This window comes from Neophocaena asiaeorientalis, unplaced genomic scaffold (genome assembly GCF_003031525.2).
Source record: "Neophocaena asiaeorientalis asiaeorientalis breed wild unplaced genomic scaffold, Neophocaena_asiaeorientalis_V1.1 scaffold438, whole genome shotgun sequence".
Lineage (NCBI taxonomy): Eukaryota > Metazoa > Chordata > Mammalia > Artiodactyla > Phocoenidae > Neophocaena > Neophocaena asiaeorientalis.
Window position 1 is genome coordinate 6,501,124 of NW_020173491.1, and position 19,897 is coordinate 6,521,020.

At 38.8% G+C, this 19,897-nt stretch overlaps 2 protein-coding genes across 3 annotated transcripts in view; both read left to right on the top strand.

The window, feature by feature from the left end:
- LPCAT2 (lysophosphatidylcholine acyltransferase 2) overlaps positions 1-19,706 on the top strand; it is a 68,406-nt gene extending 48,700 nt beyond the window's left edge. Inside the window, exons 13-15 of one of the 2 annotated variants that reach the window (XM_024747330.1) lie at positions 7,924-8,022; positions 13,063-13,198; positions 16,695-19,706. In XM_024747330.1, the coding sequence (XP_024603098.1) occupies positions 7,924-8,022; positions 13,063-13,198; positions 16,695-16,879 (420 nt within the window). In that variant the 3' untranslated portion in view covers positions 16,880-19,706. The remainder of the gene's footprint in view (positions 1-7,923; positions 8,023-13,062; positions 13,199-16,694) is intronic. The other variant, XM_024747331.1, reaches the window with a different exon arrangement.
- CAPNS2 (calpain small subunit 2) lies at positions 111-1,804 on the top strand. The gene has a single exon (XM_024747332.1). It carries the CDS (start codon positions 689-691, stop codon positions 1,436-1,438), a length of 750 nt encoding a protein of 249 aa, XP_024603100.1. The 5' UTR covers positions 111-688; the 3' UTR covers positions 1,439-1,804.
- Positions 19,707-19,897: the final 191 nt, after the last annotated feature.

Here is a 19,897-nt window from a genome sequence, read left to right on the forward strand (position 1 = left end):
ATATGAAATTCTTTGAGCTATATATTTGTGATTTGTACAGTTTTCTATGTGAATGTTACACTTCCAAAAGATTCCAAAAACGTAAATCATGAGCCCCACAGCAGACTATACAGAATCAGAATCTCTGAGGATGGGACCTGAGGACCCTGCATTTTAAAAATCCCCCTTCCAAGTTTTTCTTAAGAACATTGGATGCTGCAGATCTTTGCTAAAGGAAGAGAATTAGGTAAATATTTTTCCAGTGCCCCAGAATTATTCAGTTGTACCCTAACAATAAATATTCCTTAGAAAAGAAATTCTTGATATCCTTGAGTCATTTAACTTCTCCTGTTAGGAAACTCCACGTCATCTTTCAGGTGCTGAGAAAGAGAACTAAAAATAGTTAACAGCATATAGAAATGTAGAGTTTAATATATTACACTTAAAAATATGATTTCTTCTGATTTGTCAGACATACTATAACTTAGGAGTATTTTATTGACGCCCTCTGAAAAATGGCAGGTGCTAGGACCTAGTGGAATTCAGGCAACTAGGGTAGGAGGTGCACCCTGGGTGTGGTACAGTGCAAGCAAGTACAGAAAAGCCAGTTCTTCCGCATGTAAACTACTTAGACTGCATTTCATCTCTCTCATACCACCTCCAAGATTTCAGCAGCCTTTACCCTTTACCCTTTCGGTAAACCAAAAGCATGTTTCTTGCAAAAGCTCTATTGGAAGGAGCAGATCAAGGTCAAGGTCTTGGACAAGCTCTTGGAGACCTTCTTGGAGGAGGCAGTCAGAAAAGTAGAGGAGCAAGAAATATTGGAGGGATAGTTGGAGGAATTGTGAATTTTATCAGTGAGGCTGCAGCCTCTCAGTATACCCCGGAACCACCACCCACTGAGCAGCATTTCACCAACGTGGAGGCCAATGAAAGTGAGGAAGTTAGGCGGTTTCGGCAACAATTTGCACAGCTGGCTGGACCAGACATGGAAGTGGATGCCACTCACCTAATGAATATTCTCAACAAAGTCCTGTCTAAGCACAAGGATCTGAAGTCTGACGGCTTTAGTCTTGACACCTGCCGGAGCATCGTGTCCATCATGGACAGTGATACAACTGGAAAGCTGGGCTTCAAAGAATTTAAGTATCTCTGGAGAAACATCAAGAAATGGCAGTGTGTTTATAAGCAATATGACAGGGACCATTCTGGGTCTCTGGGAAGTTCTCAGCTGCGGGGTGCTCTGCAGGCAGCAGGCTTCCAGCTACAGGAACAACTTTACCAAATGATTGTCCGCCGATATGCCCATGAGGATGGAAGTATGGATTTTAACAACTTCATCAGCTGCCTGGTTCGCCTGGATGCCATGTTTCGTGCTTTCAAATCCCTGGATAGAGATATGGATGGCCTGATTCAGGTGTCTATCCAAGAATGGCTGCAGCTGACCATGTATTCCTAAAGTGGGCACTAAGTCGGGACGACCCTGGGGGACAGGAGTGCTGGAAGCTTAGCCATGCTCTCTGCACGGTTGCGGTTACCCCATCCAAAGCTGTCATTTCCTGCCAACTTCTTTCATAACCCAACCTGTTTCTGAACTTGTGCTGCCCTTTACTGCTTAATTAAACAGATTTTTCATGAAAAATATTCTGAGTGGTTTGTATGTCGGCTTTTTGAGACACAGGATTAATATGGACTTATATATGTGATGGGAGTGCAAGGCAGGCTTTAACGGAGTAGATTTTAATAGGTCATTTCTTATTTGGTGAATGAATTCCAAAGAGCAGGAAAGCTGTTGTTGTTATTGTTAAGAATGGAATTTTGAAAAAAATCCTGGAATAAATCAAGAAAGCTCTCAGGAGATACATTTTTTTCCTTTAAAAAAGGTGAGGAGGCAGGAAATTCAAAACCTGTTTTTCTCTTAATTCACATCTGGTCTTTCTATTACATTTTTTTAAAAAAAAGTGTTTTCCTGGTAACCTGCTTAACTGTATAGAAACAGGTTCAGAAATGTGAAATTAAGCAGTTTTATAAAAGGTAGTATTTTTTTAAATGGTGATACAACTATCTAAAATCTAGAATTCTTTAGTCCCTTTTCCCTAGCAAAATAAGCATGTAACAGTTTTGTTTTTATATAATTGTAAAGAGGATCAGGGCATTGGGGAATGAAAGAGTGTACTTATAGTTGAAATGTCTCTGGTTGCCTTAATGAATCAAAGTGATCGCTCTTACATGTACTTCAAAATCAGGCACGCCCTGCTGATGTTAGCCAGCTCTTGTCACGTCTTGCCCTGCCTCAGAGCAAAGAATATTCTTTCATTTGTTTGAAAACTGCAGACAGGAAAAAAAGTAAACAAAGAAAACGTACACAAATCATAACCAGTTATTTGGTATCTAAAGCCATAGAGAGATGTATAAATATATATAAATGTTGCTGAGTCTTTATTGCAGTGGTTCTCAGCCCTGACTGCAATTTAGAATCACCGGGAGAGCTCTTGAGCTGAGTCCCACTCCATATGAGTTAAATACAAATCTTTAGAGGTGGAGCTCAGAGATGAGTATTTTTTAAAGCTCCCTGGGTGATTCTGATAGCAACCAAGGTTGACAGCCACAGCTTTAAGGTTAGTCTGTCTTCACTGTATTTTTCATATTAGTCTCAGCTGAAAACTGAGGTCCCCACAGGAGTCAGTGTTGCCAGCTTCCAAAAAAAAGAAGATAGGAGTATGGAGAAACTGCCACCCAAAAAGCAGGGGTAGTTGCACCTTTCTTGTGAATGGCCCTTGGTTTGGCTTTTTCATTTTGATTCAGGTGGTGATAACAGGGCAAAGAGAATCCAGGAATCCCCGGCCAATAGACTCAGTTCGAGAGGCTGCATTTTCAAGTGCTCTGTTCATCTGCCTATTTAATTGGTTTCTACCCTCCTGCTTCTCTGGGTTTTAATGCATTCCCTCTCTCCCAGTCTACTTTGGAGGATCATCCTGAGTTTGAAGATAAATCCTTCCTTTTTGACTCATTTAGAGGAAAGCTGTAACTGTTGAAATGATGTAACTGGCCTGTTAACAGCCCTCAGCTGCCTGTTAGAAATCCCCAGTGAAAATAGGACAGGTTGGCATTTGGCCTCTGTGGACACCATTATCACCATCATATAATATTTATGATATACCACATGCGTGTAATTCTGAATTGAGCCAAGCCTAGCGATCACGTCTGCTTTCCTCAAGGGACTTGTAATTTAAACTTGGTCTGGGGAGCTACTTAAAACAGGTGTGGTTATATTAGAATGAGGCTGCAACCTCACATTAATATCAGGATCCCTGTTTTAGAATATGGCCACTAGTATGTTAGGCATGGCTGTAGTAATATAGCCAGGAAAGGGGAAATCTGCCAAGATGCCTTTTAAGGTCTCAGAATATTAAGTTTATAATTTAACCTTTCCACATGATGGTTGGGGAAAAGAAAACGTAGCCCCACTTTTCTCCCCTCACTTCATTTTAAATGTTTTATGAAAGTTAAGACAATTATCTCACACTAGGGGTGGTATTAAGTATTTCTCTTGCTCTTCAAGTTAAGGGATTACCTACTTTTATGATTCTCTTCCTGCATGCACAGGGCAAAACATCCTGAAGTTACCTAAGTTTCTCTTGTTCTTTTCTGAATTTGTGTAAAATTGGACAAATAACCCCAGGCACTAGAGTGGATCCCAGAAAATTTAGTCCAGAGTCTGGATTTTTCCAAGTAAACAAACCTTTGGCATTGTGTAGAACCAATAGCCTAACAAGTGATTGAATTTCTTAATTTCCATCCAATGGGTTTTTTTGTTTGTTTGTTTGTTTGTTTGTTTTAGTTGGTGTTTTAAAGGCACATCTTCAGTGTAAGAGGGAGTATTTACCTGATAATTTTTTTCAAATGTTGCCTTTTCTACATGGAAGACTACTGATAGCCTAAGATGAAGGGCTTTCATTAATATAACTCCATCTCATTTTCAAATTTCTAAAAGCAATACAATCAATGTAGTAAGTTGAAAATAATAATGATTTTGTTTAAATGTGAAATTATACATCTACATTTTTTAATTTCAAAATATCCCGTATGATTTTGAAAAACACCTTGGTCTTGATTTAATACACTGAATTCTGTAACCTATAATAGCAGGAAAAAGAAGTGTGTTCTGTACCTAAGAACAGCAAATGTCCAAAAACATTCAAAATTTGTATATCATCTTAAAGGTCACTTTTAAAATATTTTTTGAGTAATAGTGCATGTGATTTAAAAGTTGATTTATGTATCAACTTCAATCAGAAATTTCATCAGTAATATTGCACAACTAACCCATAGTCAGGCCTTAAAAAATATTTGCTGAGGCACCTGCAGGGCACTGATACTTAATGTATGTATTAATCTTGAAGTGCTTTCAGAATTACTTTTTTTTTAATGTCTATTTTTAATGCTAAGTGGATTAAAACAATTTAATTCCTAGAAAATTGATAATACCATTATGCAGGTGGGTAGAAATATGCTCTAAATAAGAATATTGAGGTAAACAGAATACCTCTTGCCTGACTCTCCTGGACAACTGAGAATTTATTGAATTTGAATAATAATACTCTTCCTGAGGAGTTCCATTAGTTTTTAAAGGAAAGAACCACAGCTTTGAGGAATAATTTTTTACCATGGGACTGATTTGAATTTGAAAAATTAAAGGAGTGTATTTTGCTGTATACTTTTTTATTATCTGTTTTTGAATATATTTTATCAACTTGCCTGCTTTAATTTGAATGATTGGGTCTCAGGTAAATGTTTAGGTAAATGTTAATTGTCATTGTGGCAATAGTGAGTTTTGTGACCTCAAGTAAAACTTACATCTCAATTTTTAATTAGTAAAAATGAAGAAGTTGAACGGATGATTTCTAAGATTCCTCCCAGTTCTAAATTTTATTATTCTGAAATTGGAACCTTAAAATGTATTATTTTATTAGTCCTATAATGAAATCTCTCAGAATAATTTCTATGCTGCCTTTTGTCCTTCACATTACTAGGATGAAAACTTACATATAGTTTCTCATGTGATTGATTGTCAAGAGTCTGCTTTAATATTCTTTTGTCGGTCAAAGCCACTCATATAAAACTGTTAAAGAAAACCAAGGGTCCAGAATATTACCTTTATTCATGAATAACAGTAATACTAAGGGTCCTTTACATTTCTCTTTCTCCATCTGAAAAATAAGCTATAATGCTTGACTTGTATTATACATAGGGTCCGGTAATATAGATAAAAATTGGATGCCTCACAATAAATCAAAGGCGTATTTCCAGTCATACTACCTATGACCATATCCTCAGTGTCCATAGATCATTCTTTTTTTAAAATTTATTTAATTGAAGTATGGTTGATTTACAATGTTGTGTTAATTTCCACTGTACAACAAAGTGATTCAGCTATACATATATATACTTATTTTCATATTCTTTTCCATTATGGTTTATCACAGGATATTGAATATATTCATAGGTCATTATTATATCTATACTTCAGAACTTCTTTTTTTTTTGAATTTTAGAATTTTTTTTTTTTATACAGCAGGTTCTTATTAGTTATCCATTTTATACATATTAGTGTATAAATGTCAATCCTAATCTCCCAATTCATCACACCCCCCCCACCCCCCCCCTCCCCGCCATTTTCCCCCCTTGGTGTCCATACATTTGTTCTCTACATCTGTGTCTCTATTTCTGCCCTGCAAACCGGTTCATTATACTTCAGAACTTCTATTCAAGACTTCTGTGTTGCTTAGTGGAGAAAACCAATTGCAGAATAAATTTACCTTTATTGAGCATATATTCACGGTACCATAAGCTGTTCAGCCTCTAAGCCCTAATGAACAACAGCCCTCCATAGTACAGAAGAAAATTAAACGTTAGTGGCACAAGGAAAATTATGTCCCTTAAAACTCTACCTTCTCTGAAACTTCTGGGGTGATGAAAATATCGTAGCCATCAATTGTGATGGTGGTTACCCTGGTGTCTGCATTTTTTCAAAGAACATCAAACTGTACACTTAAAATGGATGCCTTTTATTGACTGTAATTGATACCTCAATAAAGTCGATTAAAGGAAAGGCAGAAAAGAGCTGTCTTAGAGGCTGGTAATCAGACAAAAATGGAAGTCGGATGACCTGAGTTTTAAATCCTAGAAAGAAACCCTGTTACTTTAGGGAAATCTTGAATCCTCTGTTTCTACCTTCTCCGATGAGAAAGTGAAGGTAAATTATTCCTTTTTAGTTCCCACCCTGCAGCAAGATAAAGTAGTATGGTGACAGTGAGTCTTGGTTGCTTTGAGAAGCTGAGGAAAGCTACAAGATTTTTTTTCCCTAGAAAAATGTACATATAAAAAGGGCTGGGACTTCCCTGGCGGTCCAGGGGTTAAGACTCCATGCTTCCACTGCACGGGACACGGGTTCAATCCCTGGTCAGGGGTTAAGACTCCACGCTTCCATTGCAGGGGGCAAGGGTCCCATCCCTGGTCAGGGAAATAAGATCCCGCATGCCCTGTGGCTCAGCCAAAAACAAACAAACAAACAAAAAGGCATACCCTTTCAGAGGCTTCACAGCCTTCCCTTTCAAGCTCATCTATGAAACCCCAGTGAAAAACACTGCCTAAGTGTCTTAAGGTGAACCCAAAGTATCAATAGCAGGTGAGAGTAGGTGAGGAAAAGGTAGCATCGTTTTTTAGCACCTACCTGTGTGTGCTAGGCAATGGGAATACACTACACAGAGGAAGGCAGTCCCTGCCCTACAGGAACTCTTGATGGTTGAAATGTAGATACTTAGTCACAGTTAAAGATTACGCTCTTATCAGTGCCAAACATCTGCTAACCTATCAAGTATCACACTTAGCTTTGTTGTTACTAGTTCATAGTTCATCTGGCAACATGAAGATCTTGCTGCCAAAATGATTCCACACCTGGGATTATAATCATTGAGCTTATTGTCCTCTTCCTTTCTCCCTCCTCCTCCTCTCTTTCCCCCTCCATCTTTCTCTTCCACTCTCCATCTCACTTTTCCTTTCTCCTCTTCCCTTTTCCTTCTTGTTCTCTCTCTTCTATCTCTTCCTTCCATCCTCCCGCCTTCTCTGCCTTGCCTCTCTCTCCCTTTCTTCCTCTCTTCCTTAAGCTTTCTCTCCTTTCTCCCCATTTCATCTTCTCAGTGTTCCCATCTAGGTGAGTAGTTCATGTGTAGGAAAAACTCTGTATTCGGTCAGCATGGATTAGAATTATCAACCCCTTCTTTTATAAAACCATCAAGAAATACCTGCTGCAGTGTATAGATATAAACATCATACGAATTAGGTTTAGTTTCCAAGGCTTAAAAGTGCAGGATCTTCCAGGGCCCGATATCACTAAGGGGCCCTTGAAGTTGCTCGAGTTTGCTTACTTTCTCCTGCTTTATTGCAGAGTAAGTACAGAAAGGAGAAAGAATGTAGCTGTGATTATTGCCTCAATTTGCCCCTTTCCTTTCCCTTCTATCTCCTACATGGAGAGAGTCTCTTAGTGACCCACTGGTGTTGGCCATCATGGCAGGCCCACCATCGATGGTGGAATGAAGGCTTCAGTCCCACCTAGGATGAAATCCCCCATCCTGCTTCCCAGAGAGGCTCCCATCAAGGCTGAGCTCAAGAACCCACAATGAGTGCCATAGAGCCAGTCTAAATGAGCCTCAGTGATAAAATGTTTATACTGATCACTCAACAGGAATATATTTTTCTTCCTTCTGAGTTGGGAATAGGTGGGCCACTCACTACTGTTCTATCTCAGTGCAAACATTTTTCCAAATTGGCTCAGTGCATGACGAGTCTGAGCTGCGTGGCATGTCTGAGTTTCACCTTGTGGGCTGTGATTAATAGTCATTCAACCAATGGCCCTGCTAACTGATTTCTCCCATCCTTTCACAGAACCATGATGGCAGTATCGACTTCCGAGAGTATGTAATTGGCCTGGCTGTCCTGTGCAACCCTGCCAACACAGAGGAGATCATCCAGGTGGCATTTAAGGTACTGTCAGCCCCACTGAAATCATCTTGATCTGTCTCGTAAACAAGTGTTGACTCTAAGTGTATTATCTGAAAATCAGTGCATCTATTACGAGTGTTTATAGATCTGCTGTGACATGTACACGAGGGCAATGTGATTAAGACAATCGCTACCGAGAATAAAGAAAAGACAAGCATCCATTTAAGCAAAAAGAAAGTCTTTGGAAGCAGCCTAGTTAACAGCATTAAAATTGAAGAGCAGTTGATTTCATAAATTAGTTTAAAAATTATTTCTTTTCAGCCTCCCCATTTTGGAGCCCCAAGGTGAGGTTTATAAATAAACACCACCTGTCTATAGTCATCCCAATTCACCAGGCAGAAAGTTCTGATCCATCCTTATTTTCCCACTCTGTATGTCAGAGATATTTTAGGTGATCTTTTCCCGATGGAGTTTACTTTGTTGTGGTGGTGTCAAGTGAATACCATCATAACTGTCTCAAGTTTCCACCCTATATGTTTTCCTGTATATCACATATATTGTCACAGCAGTATGGGGGGTTGAGGGGCAGATGAATAAAATCCATGTCCCCCATCCCTAGCAGAACTTAATGGAAGTTTGAATTATGAGAACTCAGATTCCATTTTATCACTTATATATGCAAAAAGGAGAGGGAAGGGTACATTCCCAAAGTGTGTTTTGGTTCTTTGGAGATGAAACGTGCTTTATCTAATTAGTATTTGAATGGGATGTTCCCTTCCATATTCTAATCTTACATGATCTGCTCTCAAGTAAAACAAAAACTTGATCTCACTTACCAAGCTGTGTATGTGGAATCTTATCGTACAGGTCTTTGAGTCTCTGCTTCATCCACCATAACAGCTGAGGACCTTCCCCATGCCTCTTTCCTACTCTTATTTCTTCCTGATTTTCTCTAAGAAGAATATCCCACTGTGTCCTCAACAAGTGTTGTCCCCTCTATCGTCTAGAAAGACTCTCTTCCTCCCAGAGTCCTTTCTCATGTCTTAGAGGCCACCTGGGTTAGCCTCACGAATTTCCATGTGTTCTATCCTTGACAGAGGAGTCCCCAGGTTGACTTTTTATTTCAGATTGGTTTCAACTGAGTTAACTGCTAGGCCTATAAAGAACCTAAGAGGTTGATGCTTAGCAGATGGTCTCGAGGCAAGGGCCAGAACTCTTTCCAAGCTGAAAACTTTTACAGACTTATTCATCATAAAACCTAAAATTATACACATAGCTAACTTATTCCAACCCAGACATTTCTGTTTCTGTTCTGAGATTGTCTGTGTGATTATAAGGTCAGCTGGGCAAGTGGTCACTTTGGGTTTACCAATGAAAGACCTGATAGAAAATTTGGCCCTTAATCATAGTAATTATTGTCTTTAAAGAAGTCCTGAGATTTTTCTCTAGCCTAGACCTTGGTTTTGAGGGGGGACAGGGAGAGGAAAGAAGGACCTAAAACTATAATTAGCTCTTTTCTTCAGTAAAGCAAGTGTCATGTTTTACTTTGGTTATTTTTTTATCCTTCTCAGGGGTGTATGATGTTCTGGTTTTTTCGTTTTGTTTTGTTTAAGTGTCTAAATGCCTATTTTATTTTATTTATTTATTTATTTATTTTTTGGCTGTGTTGGGTCTTCGTTGCTGTGTGCAGGCTTTCTCTAGTAGCGTCGAGCAGGGGCTACTCTTTGTTGCGGTGCACGGGCTTCTCACTGCAGTGGCTTCTCTTGTTGTGGAGCACAGGCTCTAGGCATGTGGGCTTCAGTAGTTGTGGCTCGCAGGCTCAGTAGTTGTGATGCACAGGCTTAGTTGCTCCATGGCATGTGGGATCTTCCCGGACCAGGGATCGAACCCGTGTCCCCTGCATTGGCAGGCAGATTCTTTAACCACTGTGCCACCAGGGAAGTCCTTGTATGATGTTTTTGAAAATTATTTTGGCATGCTTCTATTTTTCATTTAGTAGTATCATTTTGTATATATACAGAATGCATTCACATCCTTTTATTTGGGTAACACTTCACAGTTAACTTCCCATCTTTGATCATATTTCTTCATCACGGTGACCTTTAGAGGTAGAATATTAGTCAGCATTCTTCAGTTGTAAGCAGCCGGCATAGACTCTGGTGGAGGAATCAGTTGTGAGGACAGCAAGCAGGCTCCAGGGAATACTCCAAAGCAGGCAGCTCCAGAGGTCCCAGCTGCGGGAGCTGCTCTACATCTCCCTTGGGCACTGCCGTTAGAGTGAGCAAACTCGAACGCTGTTCATCATTCAAATTCCAGGCAGAGTCCAAATGGTCTTGGACCATGTGCTTGCTAGGAAAGACAGGATGTCTTGATGCAGAGTCCCACAGCATTCCGTGCACTGGGGAGGTATCGCTCCCCCATTCTCCAAGGAAAACGGGGTGTTAAACCTTCTACCAGAGCCCAGAGCATGAGATTTACCTTAGATCTGGGAACTCTGGGGTAGGGAGGCTATTGGGAGCGATGAGGAATTGAGAGAAATGGAGGGGTTTTCGTGGGGTAGTTGTGACAAAGGACAAATGGAGAGGAAGTAAAAGTCCCCAGAATAGACGTGTGAAGGAAACTTATACAGACGGAAGAGCCATCAAAGGACCAAATTTAGTTGATTTGATAAGTTGGTGAGAATTCTTTAGGAATGGAAGACTTTTACAGAAAAATTAGAGTTTGTGAGAAGGTGGGGGGAGGTTGTGACTGAATCCTGGCAGTTAACGCCTGAAGTCCAAGGCCCATAAAGAGCCCCGGGGCTACTGTTGTGAAAACAAATGCTAGCTAATTCACTTTGCGCTTTCCAGCTATCTTATCATCCATTTAGGGGCTGAGTAGTAGAAAATGGACTAGGCGTCCCCCGTGCCTTCTTATCTGGGAGCAGCAAATCACATCTTCGAATTATGTTCTCCTCCCACCCTGGTGGACAATTAAAACACTATTCAGTATTTGCTTATTGTTCTTTTCATGATTATCACACCTTATCCAATGCCTGTTTTTGATCGTGTATTTGGTCAGAAGTGGATACCTTAACAGCAGGAACTGTAGATATCTGCCTGCATTTGGGCAACAGCTTGACCATTTACAAGCTGTGTGACCTTGGGAAAGTTACCTGGCTTCCCTGTTGCTCAGCTTTCTCATCTGTGAGATAGGGCTAATAACAACACCCCCCCCTTACATAAGACTATTATTAGGGTTCAATGAGTGTGTAAAGTGATTTGAACATGTTGGATCAGTGCCTGCAAAGAGTCAGTGTTGATATCATGAAAAACTGTTAATACCCTGGAGAGGATTATGAATATGGCATATTAATTATCTATCAGTTACCCCTGCATTGCTGCTTGACTTTCAGACTATCCCACCCTTTCCCCTCTGCCTATAAACATATTGTCTCTCCCTTCCTGAAGGCAGCCTCCTTTTGTAGGTGGTTATTACCCCATTTATCTCCTGTGCTTTATTCCATAATTTCTTAAAAGAGCCATGCCTATTGCCTCCACGCCTCACCTCTCTATTCATTGCTTGATTCCGTTACCATCTGTTGCCAGGATCTCCTAATTGCCAAATCCAGCAAACCTTCTTGCTTCTTGCTTGGCCTTCCTATGCCATTTTACTCTGTTGGCCATTACCACACTCAGAGTTTCTTCCTCTTTCCTGAAAACCTTCCCTAGCTTCCAAGATGCATGCTCTTTCTTTCTGCTTCTCCATCTCTCTGGCTGCTGCTTCTGAGTCTTTCTGGCCGGTTCCTCTTCCCTGCACACACCTCAACTCTTGCTGTTCCCAGGGCTCTGCCTTACTTTCTGCACTTTCCACAGAGAAGCTCAAACACACTTGTAGTTTCAATCTTTACCTGAATTCATATCTGAAGCCTCATCACTCTCCTGAGCTGATGTGCTCAATCTTAACTTCCTCCTGGCACTTCTGACTCAAATTTAAGCTCTCCAGTTCTAACCCTTGATCTCATTGGGAACCTGTTTTCCCACTCTTGGTAACATAACCCTCCTTCACCCATTTGCCCAAGCTAGAATCCCTCAGCCGTCTTTAGCTCCTTCTTTTCCATCACTACAGACCTCTAACTGATATGTAAGTCCTGTCTTCGCTTCCTTATAAATTCTGTCTCTTCCTGCCCTTCCTGCTTCTCCACCCCAGACTCTTAATTGTTTTTCATGCCTCTAGTCTTTTCAACTTTCTGCCCTCTCTCCATCCTCCACACTTTGCCTCAGAGCTCCCTCAGTTCACAGGCAATCACCCCACAGCCCTTCCCATCATAATCCTGCAGGGGTAGATGAGGCCTTATATGGCCATCATGATCTGATCCTTGCTTGTCTTTCTCTCTCCTGACTTGAGCCCCAGGCAATTGCCTGCCAGTACTTGTATGTTCTGGGAATATCTCTTCATGTTTTAAGACCCAACTCAAATGTCATAAAGCCTTCCCTGACCTCTCCGGGTAGGATTCATCTTGTTTACACAGGACTCCCATGTGCTTTTGTACTTACTATGGTTATAGCCCCTATTTTTTCCATGTGCTTTTGTACTTACTATGGTCGTAGCCCGTATTTTTCTTTAAAGATTTATTTATTATTTTATTTATTTTTGGCTGCGGCACACAAGATCTTTTGTTGCAGCGCACGGGCTTCTCTCTAGTTGTGGCACACAGCCTCCAGGGAGCATGGGTTCTGTAGTTTGTGGCATGGGGTCTCTCTAGTTAAGGCATGAGAGCTCAGTAGTTGTGGCGTGCGGGCCTAGTTGCCCCGCGGCATGTGGAATCCCAGTTCCCTCACCTGCACCCCTGAATTATAAGGCAGATTCTTTACCACTGGACCACCAGGGAAGTCCCTGTAGCCCCTATTTTAATCCTATCTCTTTCTACCACTAAACTATAAGTATTGTGAAGTCAGCAGATACCATACTTATGGACATATATCCCTAGCCCCCCACACAATGAATGTCTGAATTACTAAACAGTTTATTTTTTAAGATTATTACATACCACCATTGCTCTGGAGGAGCTCATTCTTAGGCTTTATTTTCTTTTTCCTTCAGCTCTTTGATGTTGACGAGGATGGCTTCATAACAGAAGAAGAGTTCGCCACCATTCTGCAGGCTTCCCTTGGAGTGCCTGACCTTGATGTTTCTGGTCTCTTCAAGGAAATAGCCCAGGGGGATTCTGTTTCATATGGTGAGTAGGCAGTTTGGCTCCTGATTCGGTGTACTGTACAGTATACAGTGTACATCCAGACTATGACTGACCCTCATACAAGAGTGTTGTTTCCCCCCACTAATATGTTAACAATAGAAGTAATAGTAACAATGATGATGATAGTAATAATAGTAGTAGTGGTGTAATGGTAGAAGCTAATTATTGAGGACTTACCGTATGCTAAGCACTCTTCACACATTTTATATATATTAATTCATTTATTCTTTATAGCAAGCCTATTCAATCAGTACTCTTCATTATTCTTATGTTACTGAGATGCAAAGAATTTAGGTGACTTACCTAAGATCATCTACTAGAGAATGTCAGAGTTGTAGCCACAGTAGAGGGATATGGACTGAGGGACCCACAGTAATAACAGTAGCTAAACCATCTATTAATGTTTCCTGTTAGTGGCTTAGATGAGCTTTCACGTTCATTATCTCACATCATGTTGATGGCACCCCTGTGAGGTAGGGACTATCATGGAGGAAGACCTTGTGGCCAAATGGCAGGTCCGTCCACCAGTGACCAGCCTTTCTCCTGATGGCTCGAGTCCACACATGAAGACAAGTCCCCTAAGCGCTGAAGGGATGGTTCATCAGTTTCACAGTGTCCTTGGGAAACACACCTCAGTGGAGAGGCCTCTGCCTTAGCTTTGATATGGTCGTAGATATCAGCGTGGCTTATCTTCCCCAGTCTTCTGTCATGGGCCAGAGGGGGATTCCTCTTGAATGCCTTTTTCCTTCCGGTGTTCAGAGAGTTTCAACCTGATAACTTTCGTGGGATGGGGGAATTAGCTCATAGACTTCTCTTACTCTTCTGTTTTTTGTTTTGTTTTGTTTTGTTTTTTGAGGTACGCGGGCCTCTCACTGTTGTGGCCTCTCCCGTTGAGGAGCACAGGCTCCGGATGCACAGGCTCAGCAGCCATGGCTCACGGGCCCCATATGGGATCCTCCCAGACCAGGGCACGAACCCGTGTCCCCCTCATCGGCAGGCAGACTCTCAACCACTGTGCCACCAAGGAAGCCCTACTCTTCTGTTTTTAATTACTGTCATTTTGGCTGTCCTTATTCTATTTTAGGTAATTAAGTGCACTTATCTATTAAGTTCATTTAAAAAAAAAAAAGGATAAAATGGCAAGTAGATACTGATATAAAACTTAAGAGTGTGGGCTTCCCTGGTGGTACAGTGGTTGAGAGTCCGCCTGCTGATGCAGGGGTCACGGGTTCGTGCCCCGGTCTGGGAAGATCCCACATGCTGCGGAGCAGCTGGGCCCGTGAGCCATGGCCTCTGAGCCTGCGCGTCCGGAGCCTGTGCTCCGCAACGGGAGAGGCCACAACAGTGAGAGGCCCGCATACCGCAAAAAAAAAAAAAAAAAAAAAACTTAAGAGTCATAAACCCCATGTGTACTAATTCTCTGACCATTTTCATTGCATAGTTAATACTCTGTATTACTCCAAACTACAAATTTTGAAAAACTATTTGGAATAGCTATTTCAATGGAAACTAATACTAAGAATTATTTGTAGGTAGTCATATTTTTACCTGTCAGTTTTAATATGTTTTTAGGGAAATCTACTCTGTTTTTTGGAGTTCAACCTTTTTCTTTTTAGAATACACAGAATATCTCCCTTTCCCCGATATTATGCAAGCCCACTTTTTTTTTGCAGGAATGTTTGAGGTATTTAAGTATGATTTTATGAAAGAATAGGTATAGAAATGTATCATGAATGTATCCATTTACATTATTTAAATGTGATAGTTTAAATTGTTTTCATTCTTGGTTTTCCTTTAGCCAAATTAATGCCCAAATTCTACTTATTGCCAGCTCTCAGCACTTCTAGAAATGAGTTACTCTTTAATGCCACTAGCATCCCCAAAGAGGACAGAGAGCCTTGATCTTTTGACCAGAGCACAAGTCTTAAAATTAAAGCTCATGATTTCAGTAGATCAACACTCCTGCCCACGTATCTTAGAAGTCACTTATGTCCTCTGTATCTCTGTCATTGAAATAGACTCATTCAGATAAATCTTTATTTTGGATGTTAAGAAAGAACAATTAATAGCTTGCCTGATTTGGAAATATAAAGTGCTCTGTCAATGCAAAATAATGTTGTAATTGCAAAGAATGATCTGGGCTCTATCTGGTGACTTCCTCATCACTAAGACCTGTTTTTATCTTCGAGAGTTGCTAGATAGTCTAATGTGCCATGAAGTAGACATTTGGTTATCGGAGGATTTTTTTTTTAGTGAATGGATAGAAATAGGATATTGGGTTAAAAACCTTTTATTATAGAGTCAAATAGCAAGCTGATTCAAAGACCAGGCTCATTTTGCTATATAAGCTCAATAAAGTTTTCTCCGTCCAAACAGAAGAGGAGAGAGAAATGTCGAACTTGAGGGTAGCATCATATTTCAGAAACTCCAGGTTACCGGAGGCTTGGGGTTCAAATTCTGATGGTTAATTTTGTAAGCCTTCTATACTCTACCTCACTTCCTAAATCTCAAACACCTGAGATAAAAGGAGGCCTACTACTCAGGGGTCTAGTGATATGATTAGTGAATATTGTACACTCTACTTGCCCTTACTGATCATAAGTCAGGGCTCAGCTTTTCAAGATGGTTTATTTCTTTACCAGAGTTAAAGGTTAAAATAGTTTTAAAAGCCAGTGATAGAGAGTCCTGGGTAATAAATTTTGTTAACATTTTCTATTACAAAAAAATAATAAAATTACATAAAACATAAACATAGAGCACAACAAAGTTTTAAAAATGAACCCTTGGGTAACTACCACTCAGATCAAGGAATAGAGCTTTTCAATAACTCTAGAAGCCTCCATGTGCCTATTCCCAAATAGAACCCCTTCCTCTGTCTTAAAGGAGGGAACTGCTGACCTGACTTAAAAAGGAATCTTTGCCTGCTTTGTTTTAGCATTTCACCACAAAAGTACACATCTTTAAATATATTTTAGTTTTGCCTAAGTTTTTGAACTTTACATAATGGTCTCATACAATATGTGTTCCTTTGCATCTGGCTTTTTTCATTCAACATTATGGTTTTAAGATTCATCCACATTGTTACAACACAGCTATTCATTCATCTTCATTGCTGTGTAGCACTTTGTTCCACAAATATGCCATGATTTACTTAGCCATTTCAACTGTTGACAAACATGTGAATTGTTTCCATTTTTTACCTATTATGAATAATGTTGCTATGAACATTCTCATACATGTCTCCCAGAGCACAATGTGCACAAGTTCTCTCGCTTATATACCCTGGAATAAAGTATGCATATCTTCAACTTGACTAGATAATGGAAAAAACTATCTCCCAAAGTGGTTGTATAATTTATAGGGGTTGAGTAATAGACTTTTACGATCATTGTATTATTAAGATCATATGTTAATCTGCATCATGCCAAAAGAAGATTCACCTCAATTTATTGGATTTTGTTTTTTTCTCCTCTTTTAGAGGAATTTAAAAGTTTTGCCCTAAAGCATCCAGAATATGCTAAGATATTTACAACCTACTTAGACCTCCAGACGTGCCATGTGTTTTCATTACCAAAAGAAGTCCAAGCAACTCCCTCAGTCGTAAGTAATAAAGTCAGCCCTGAAAGTCATGAAGAGAGTACCTCAGACAAAAAGGACGACTGAAAGCAAACATTCCTAATAAGGAAAATGCGGTGGCTTTTACTTGAAATTTCAAAGGCATTTACTGATAGTATTTTATTTGTGATTGAGTAATGATGTTTAAAATAGAAAGCTTTTTTATAAAAAAATGATAGATTTTCTTATTGAAATGCTTCTATTCACATGTGTTTATCAAGTAATATTCATTTTCTTTTACATTATATTTTGCTATACTGATGGGCTTATTGGCGATAAAGATGTTTTTATGGATTTTCCAGGTTAATTTGCATATCCAAATGAATGAAATGGTCTCCCTTATTTATTGATGAGCATTAATCAATGCTGCAAAATGTTTTTAAGAGTATAAATAATTTTTCATTTACTTTCCTCTAAAGAAATAAGGTTAGCTTTAATCCCTTCCCATTCTAGAAATAAGAATTAAGAGTCTGAGGAACGTTGCAGAATTTTATACCTTTAACTTCACAAATTCATTTTTTCCATTTGCATTTCAGTTTCTTGGATCACTAAACATGGGGGGATTGGAAGGGAGAGCTCCGCTAATTAGATGAGACTTCTTAAAAACTCATATTCTCTTGACCATGCATCCCTATTGTAGATTTCCTTAACCACCTGCTAAGGAGATCATAACCTTTTGCATGATCTACAGATTTAGAACTTTGTTTTAAAGACAACAGCTATGGCCAAAGGCTATGTGGGAATTGCCTTATCGAAGGTAACATTAATTGCCTAACGAGAAAAATTGTTTGCCACAGAGTTTAGTTTAATTTGAGTTGGGTAGTTTAGAATGTAGCCCTTGCCCAGTAAATGAATCAGATTTACTTTATTTATATATTATTAGAATTAATATATTTTATCATCTAAGTGGGAGTTTTATTTTATTGTGTCCTCTAAAATTTTAGAGCTTGCCTGAAATATCTACAGGGAAAATACGAAAGGTTCCAAATTATCACCAAAAGCTAAGGAATCCAAAAACCTACTTTATTAATGCAAGACCACAATTTAACCCCCAGGCAGGAATTTAACGGTGATATTTTTTTCCTTTAGGTTAAGCAATAATTTCCCTCAAGTGCCATTTTATTATATGTCACGCATGCTTACTAAAAAGTTTCATCCTTAAGTATGAAGGATGAAACAGTATGATTGTTTGCTTTTTACATATCTTAAGTTATTTAGACAGAGCATTGAATAAGCTGAAAACAATTTAAGTAATTAGGAAAGTACATCTTTATAATATTGGTTGTCATATGCAATTGAATGTATGTTATTACTCAGGTACCATGATTTTTATCACAGAAAACCCACATATTAATCCCATTAATCATGAAAAGGTAGCATTTTAAATCACAAGCTTTCTGTGAGGCTCTTGAAAGTGATCCCATTGTTTTCCTGTTTTAAAGTAATATTTTATGTTCTTTAATTCCACTTCTGCCAATGTAATATTCCTATTTTATTATGTTACTGAACAAACTTGCTACATAAAATTCTTGGCAATTAAAAATTCTGGTTTTGCCATTTTGTCTCAAATGTAATATACCTTTTTAATATCATGGTTTGAATGTAAGTTTGCATATTTATGAATGTGATTAATCATTTTTGTTTGCATTTAAGCCTTATGAAATGTCAGACATAATTTTACTCTAATGAAAGACTCAAATTTTAGCCAAAGCAGCAATAGTTATTATTCCTAAAGAAGTTGACTTTTGACTGGTAGGGTGTATGTAATAACAGAAGTCATGACTGTCAGTACTACTACCAACGAGGCCTCTACTTTTATGCCATCTAAACAAAGATTTCCTTCAAAGAGTTTTTTCTCCTCTTAGAATTTAAAGTAAGAAATTAAATTTAACTAAATCAGTTAAATGCACTGTGGTTTTATGTAATAGTTTGAAAAAGCGAGGTTACTCTTTGAAATGAGAAATACTAGATCCTAAAACCTATAAAGACCATAAAAATTTCCATCAGAACAGTTCTATTGAAGGATAACGACATACTGAATGCTTATAGAACAAGTTGCTTGCATTATGCATATTTAATTCTCCTTTGCCAATGCTTTTAGAGTGTTGGAAGGCTGAGTGTGATCGCTAGTAGTGCTACCTCTAATGGATATTTAAAAGAGCCCCTTTTAGAAGACACATGGTCTGCTGTCTGCATGAGGCACAGCAGTACAGATATCTGACTCCCAGACGCAGGAGCTCTCCCTTTCAGACTGTTACAGATGCAAGGTGGTTAGTTGATGGCAGTTAATTGATACACATTGACTGTATTGGAACAAGTGGGCTCTCGACCACAAAGGTCCTTGTGGAATTCTTATAAAGGAATCACTAAAGAGGATTAAAAGACACTAGTAAGAAACCATCCCCTAGGAAAGCATACATACTTATAATTCTTTTTTTCTTTTCTGTTCCCTTGAATGGACTTTTCCATTTTTGGTAAATTGTTATACCAGAGTATTCCATTGATGCCATGCTGTGAGTTGATAGAGGCGAAGGCCCTCACAAAGTTCTTGACATATATCCAACATACATATCACGTATACATATCATAAACAATGTAGATGGTATTTATATACTGCTTTTTCACTTGCAATATAACATTTTCCAGTATCATTAAAATTACCTGGAAATGTAAATTTTTAAAAGTGTACCTAATACTCCTTCAGAGTATAACATAGTATATAGCTATAACATAATATATGTGATCATTCTTCAAATATTGAAACTGTGAGTTTGATTTTCATTTTGGGACTATTAAAAATAATCAACTCCATACTCCATAATAGTTTATAATTATGAATAGTTTGCTAAGGGGCTTATTTATACTTACTGAATTCCAAAATGAAAAATTTTGGCTAAAGATTTTATAATTATTAACTTTATTTTAAATTAATTTTATTACAGGAAAAAATTGAAATTATTTTTGATTCCATAGTTTTAACCTCATGTAGTAGTTAACAGGTTCATGTCTTTTAAAGGTAAGTAGACTTCATCTTTTTTTTTTTTTTTTTTTTTTGGGGTTTGGGGG